Source organism: Portunus trituberculatus, chromosome 19 (genome assembly GCF_017591435.1).
Source record: "Portunus trituberculatus isolate SZX2019 chromosome 19, ASM1759143v1, whole genome shotgun sequence".
Taxonomy (NCBI): Eukaryota; Metazoa; Arthropoda; class Malacostraca; order Decapoda; family Portunidae; genus Portunus; species Portunus trituberculatus.
The window spans coordinates 12,961,852-12,968,437 of record NC_059273.1 but is presented as its reverse complement, the minus strand read 5'-3'; the positions used below and the strand labels follow the sequence as shown (position 1 = coordinate 12,968,437).

General features: G+C 42.8%; 1 protein-coding gene across 5 annotated transcripts in view; it reads right to left on the bottom strand.

The window, feature by feature from the left end:
• Window positions 1-6,586, bottom strand: part of LOC123506372 (plexin-B-like) — a 409,390-nt gene that overhangs the window by 20,976 nt on the left and 381,828 nt on the right. For all 5 annotated transcript variants that reach the window (XM_045258439.1, XM_045258441.1, XM_045258442.1 and 2 more), the window contains exons 12-14: window positions 3,583-3,716; window positions 1,816-2,017; window positions 1,383-1,529 (exon numbers count right to left, since the gene is read on the bottom strand). In XM_045258439.1, coding sequence (XP_045114374.1) covers window positions 1,383-1,529; window positions 1,816-2,017; window positions 3,583-3,716 — 483 coding nt within the window. The remainder of the gene's footprint in view (window positions 1-1,382; window positions 1,530-1,815; window positions 2,018-3,582; window positions 3,717-6,586) is intronic.

Genomic DNA, 6,586 nt, shown 5'->3' with positions numbered 1-6,586 from the left:
CTCTCTCTCTCTCTCTCTCTCTCTGTGTGTGTGTGTGTGTGTGTGTGTGTGTGTGTGTGTGTGTGTGTGTGTGTGTGTGTGTGTGTGTGTGTGTGTGTGTGTGTGTGTGTGTGTGTGTGTGTGTGTGTGTGTGTGTGTGTGTGTGTGTTATGGCTCTATGTGACGTGTTACAATGGACGGACACACACACACACACACACACACACACACACACACACACACACACACACACACACACACACACACACACCATTTATCACTCTCACATGACAGTGTCTCTCCACAGCCTACACACACACACACACACACACACACACACACACACACACACACACACACACACACACACACACACAAGTATTAAACTGTCAGACCATCACACACTACGTACACTCCACTAACGTATGCAATCATTACACGCACACACACACACACACACACACACACACACACACACACACACACACACACACACACACACGGAGCATGTCATACCCTCACACACATTCCCTTGCATGCCTCTGTCTTGCCCGGTGCACATTCCCACACCCTTCTGATTGCTGCTGCCGTGTCTTGTGGCGGTAGGTGTGGCAGGCAGGGGTTAGGTGTTGAGTTCCCTTCCACGCACGCCACGCCACACCCTCACCCTTTCCCTTTACCACGCCCTAGCGCCTCATTCTCCTCTATTCAAGGTCGCTAAACTTACTCCAGGATTTTCGAACTGGTCGCAGATTTTTCGGTGACAAGTTCCCGGGAGTTGAATTTACCTTGAGTCCACAAAGTCTGGAGGGATAACTAAGAAATTCTCAAGTACGAACGATTTAAGACAGATGGGAAGTGAAGGGAATAGTGGACTTAAAACAGAATGAGGGGTGAAGAGACAATAGGATCTGGGGATGCATAGGGGATATGTTCAGGGTTCGATGTTGCTCCTTTCCTCATGACCAGGTGAGGAGGAATGGGAAAAAAGGTGTCCTCTGTAATGACCCCCCTGAAGCGAGCACCCACAAGCGGCCCCTGAAAGCACTGTTCGCCCAAGCACCACCCTCCAAGCTCCCTCCGAAAGCCAGCCCATGAGCACCTGAGTTAGCACCTGCCCTCTTCCAGGCGGCTCTCGGCCAGTCAGGCTCCCTTGCTCCCTACGCCAGCAAATCACAGGTCTGTCTATGGACACATTGATGTTACAACTGATCGTTAATGACTCCTCTCTAAATTAGTGGCAACAAGCGAGACAAAGGTGATCAGGAGGGAGACTTTTTAAATTGTAAAAAAAATCATAAAAACAGCTAAAACAGGTGGACAAAAAAGGCGTCCCCAGCCCCTGCTTGCCCCTGGAGATGTGGTGGGGTGCGGCAGGGCGGGGCGGCTGGGGCAACACTCACCACGGGGCTGAACTCCACCTGCTCCCGGAGAAGGCGTTCCTCGGATAGAGAGTAGCGCGCGTCGTGGGTTACAGCGTCCACGGGGCCCTTCTCTACCTGGTGCTTGATGGCCTTGAACAGCAGGAACAGTGCCGTGCCCGCGTCCTCCTGCACCGATGGGTACACGGGAAGAGAGGGAGGAACAGTATGAGAGGGGAAGACAAAGCTTAGCACAACGTGAGAGAAGAAGAAAGGTGAGATAAGAAATATACATAATACAATTTGAGATGAGTAAAAATACCATAATGAGAGAACGGAAAAGTCACTGTTATGTTACTTTTTATAGGTAAAGAACAAAAACATTCTAGGACTGTACTTTCCATCCTATATCCACAGATCCACAAACACAAACACACACACACACACACACACACACACACACACACACACACACCTTCAGATAGTTATACATGCACAGCGCCATCCAATTAGTGAGCATCTTCTCCACGACGCTCTCGGTGCGGCGGAGCATGAGCTGCGGGTGCTTGGTGGCAGCAGCGTTGGCGACCAGACGCAGCATCAGACACCTCATCACCTCCGTCAGGTACTCCATGCGTCCCATCTGCAGCACCGTCACCAGGGAGGCCACGTTCACTCTGGAATAAAGAGAAATACATACTGAAGTTCTATTGTTCTTTATTTCCTCCACGTTCTATCTTCACTGCCACCACAGTGCATCTTCAATGGTTCTCAATCCTCCAATTTTAGATATTCCTTTTTGCCTTTCTTTAGGTTCGGGGGTCTCAGTAGATTTTCTTTTCTGTTTTGAATAATTTTAGGCTAGTGTTCCTCTTATATTAAGAAAACACCTCATTTACTTTCATACATACATTAATCATCTCCACATCTTTTCTCTCACATTCATCATTCATCTAAAATATTGACAAGGCAATGCTGGTGATGTTCTCTTGTCCTCCTGTCCTTCACATTCCATCTATATCTATTTCCACTGCATTCATTATATTTACACCTTATTTTGTCTCGTGTTTTCCTTTTATTTTCACTTCTTTCTCATCCTTCATATCCTTTTTTCTACATATCTCCACTTCTTAAACACTTCTACAACACCTTATTTAATTTATCTTTTTATTATATCTCCATTTCTTTTCTACTATCCATCCTTCATCTCCTTTTTATCACATTCCTCCACTTCACTCACGCTCTTTCATCATCACACTGCATCTGAAGCTTATTTTGTCTCTCATCTCCATCTCTTTATCAGCACCTGCATCGCCGCACATTCATCCCTCGCCTCCACCTTCGCTGCCACATTCCAGTCTGTGTCGCGCCATGATAAATAACATTCCTTAGTAACATTCATCGCATTCATTTTAGTGAGTATAATCTTTACTTGGCTATATAACTAACCTAACTTAACCTAGCTTTAATGGTTCTAATATTCAATCTTTGTAATAATTATGAATAGTTTTCAAGAGACTATTTTTTCTACTACAACTAAATTTCTCTGCTTAAATTCGTACTTTTGCAGCTTAGCCAAGATAAAGTTAACCTCGTTTTCTTGTTTTTTCTTTATCCAAAATCTATTACAGTAATTTGAAAGTTAACTAAAGGAAACCATAGCAGTAAAATTGATAAGTATACTTAGTCTCCTCCTGTAGTCTTGCAATGTACATTCACTGCAACACTACGAACATTACTTCAAGCTGACTTACATTCCAAAGCACATCACTATCATCACCACCAAAGACACATTCCTGTAACCTGGTACCCAGTTCATTATGACATCCACATCTACTGTCCTTCGTCTTCTCGTCTCAGTAACGCCAAGCAAGACAAGGAAGCGAATGCAATAGCATTTTGTTTTCCTCTTCTCTCCCTTCTCAGATTTATTTCCCCCTTCTCCTGACACACTCCACGCAGTTATACTCTTGTAGTTACACTGATTGTCACACTATCTGAACCCCGCTGCACATGTTCCGCCACGCTGATACCGACGCCGACAACACACACACACACACACACACACACACACACACACACACACACACACACACACACACAGTACCACCACATTCAAGACCGGATTCCTACCTTCACTCACAACTACTAGCAATATCCTATTACGAGATTCCTTAACACACACACACACACACACACACACACACACACACACACACACACACGGGCTCAGGTCACCCACTTGTCCCTGATGTTGAAGGACTTCTGTGCCTCCAGGGTGTCAATGAAGGAGAGAAGGAAGTGTTTGTTTGCCACCAGCTGCTCAAACTGCAACATCGCCACGTCGTAGTTGGTCCTCGGGCCGTGAGCGCGCGCCTGCAGGCGAGAGAGAAGAGAGGTATTAAGTGAAGTTTGATTGCTAAACGTATGTGTAAGGAGAGTGTGTGAGTGAGAGAAGGGGAAGGGAAGAAGTCTTAGGCTAACTTTGAAGGCTAAATTGAATGTAGAGAGAAAAGGAAAGAGAAATGAGGAATACTAGCTGAAGTTTGATATCTGAAATCAATATAGATAGGAAGAAAGAGAAGGAGAAAGGTATTAACTTAGATAAGATACATTATATGAATGTAGATAGAGATAAAAAAAGGGATAAACAATATTATATTAATCTTGACGTGCAAAATATATGTGCTTGAGAGGGAAAGGGAGAAGAACGATTAGTTCTATCTAAATATTGGCATCTAAAATGTTTCCGTAGACGAGAGAGAGAGAGAGAGAGAGAGAGAGAGAGAGAGAGAGAGAGAGAGAGAGAGAGAGAGAGAGAGAGAGAGAGAGAGAGAGAGAGAGAGAGAGAGAGAGAGAGAGAGAGAGAGAGAGAGAGGCTGCTACTACCTCCTTAGCCAACTACGTATACCATATATGCCACTTGGAAACCAGACAAAAGTTATAATTAATAGGTTGTTATTATTTGGATTATCAGGTACTTGTTCCTCCTTTGTAGTATTTGGTGAACCTTTGTCCCTGAATGTGATTGGTGCGTGAGAAGAAGAGGAGGAGGAAGAGAGGAAGGATGAATTAGGGATGGGAAATAATGGGCTAGCTAGTTATTTGTACAGAGGAAAAAAACATTAATGTAAGAGTACATCTCATATTATTTGGTATTATTTGGGACTTGAGAAATAGCTAACTAACTATTACTTACACTGGAGAAATACACGGTGTTGTTGTTGTGTTATTAGGTTGGAAACAAAACTATGATTACGTAGACTACTATCATTTAGACCCTAGAAATAAATCGCTGTTCTTTCATCATTTTCAGGTGAGAAATAAGCTACATTCTCCCCTTTTCTATCACGCCTTGACTCTAGTGGAATCAGGCAATATTTCTCAAACTAAATGATGAAATCTGGTAACTTCTCTTGAAGAAGAATCTGGCAACTTCCCACTAGATTTATTATAATTTATTGTCCTTACTGCTGGAGTTATCGTCACGTCCACTTTGCACGTCACTTGTCTTCGTATAAAGTAACCAAAGGTGTCATATTCTTACCCGGACATCAAAACCACAGGCAACGCACACAAGGCACTCAAAAGTCTTCAGTTGACAGAGAGTACTGATGTGCTACATGTCGCCACTTAGGCCAGTATTTCAAAACACTTCGCTCTCTCTCTTCACGACTATTGCTAAAGGACACTGAGATGATTAGTCTGGGTGTAAAGAGTGGTTATCCTGTTAGTAATGTAGAAATATTGTTAATCCGTCTCTAGAATCTAAAAATAGTCTTAAAGACTTGGGTCACTGCAACCACAACCTTTTAGACAGACAGACAGACAGACAGACAGACAGACAGACACACACACACACACACACACACACACACACACACACACACACACACACACACACACACACACACAGGTTATATATTTTTTTCTTTATTCTTCGTAAGATTTTTTTTTCCCTGGATGTTTTTTTTTTATAATATTTTCCACTTTTAAAAACTTGAATTTTTAGTTTGAAATGCTGTGAAAAAATGCGAGTTTCTATCCTATTCATTATCTTCCTCTCCTTCTTTGCCCTTTTTTTTCGTCTGTAAGTCCTTCGTTAACTTTCTCTATTTTTCTTTTCTTTCATTATTTCTTTTCTCTATATTTCCTATGATTTTTTTTTATTTCACTGCCTTCACACACACACACACACACACACACACACACACACACACACACACACACACACACACACACACACACACACACTCATTCTTCCAGTCCATAATTTCACGGACACACACTCATGTTTTCCTTTCCTTTCCTCCCATTATGTGCCATCTCGGCCTCGCTTCCCATTGCCCTTGTATTCCTCCTCCCTCAGCTCTATTCTCCCTTATCAATCAACACTCCCTCTCCATTCTCTCCTCTCCCTTCCCACCGCATCACTTCCCTCGCCTCCTCTCCTTCCCATTCTCCCTTTGTCATTATCATTTTCTACACATTTTTTCCCCCTTCTCTCCTACTTCTATTTCTTTTTTTTTCCCTCTCAGCAGCTGTCTTATTATTGATGTCTCTCTCTCTCTCTCTCTCTCTCTCTCTCTCTCTCTCTCTCTCTCTCTCTCTCTCTTCGGTTTATTAGATCTAGAGTGAAAACTTCAAGATATAAAAAAGGATGGAAGTACGAAGAAATCTCTCTCTCTCTCTCTCTCTCTCTCTCTCTCACCTTCACCACCTACTTCAAACACTCTGCCTCACTCTTGACACACACACACAAACACACACACACACACACACACACACACACACACACACACACACACACACACACACACACACACACACTTCAAGGCTTGCCACGGTGAGTAAGTGTAAATTATGCAAAATTAATATAGAAGAATGAGAGAGGGAAGGAGAGACGGAGCAGGAGAGAGGGAGAGGTAAAACGACTCGGATATACATATTGAATAACTCGACTTAAGTGGATAATTAAGGATAATGAATAAGAAAAAACGAGGACAATTAAGCAAGTGTATCCACAATATCCACTGATCAACATAACCACACATCAAACCACCTACAAAATATAACACCCATCCACCCACTAAATAACGCTTCCATCCACCCACCCACCCACTATCCATCCCTCCCACAAATCTTTCCCCCCCCCCCAACACACACAAATAAATAAACAAATACATAAAAAAAATGAATAAACAAATAAATAGATAAAAATATAAATAAAAAAAAAAACAAATAAT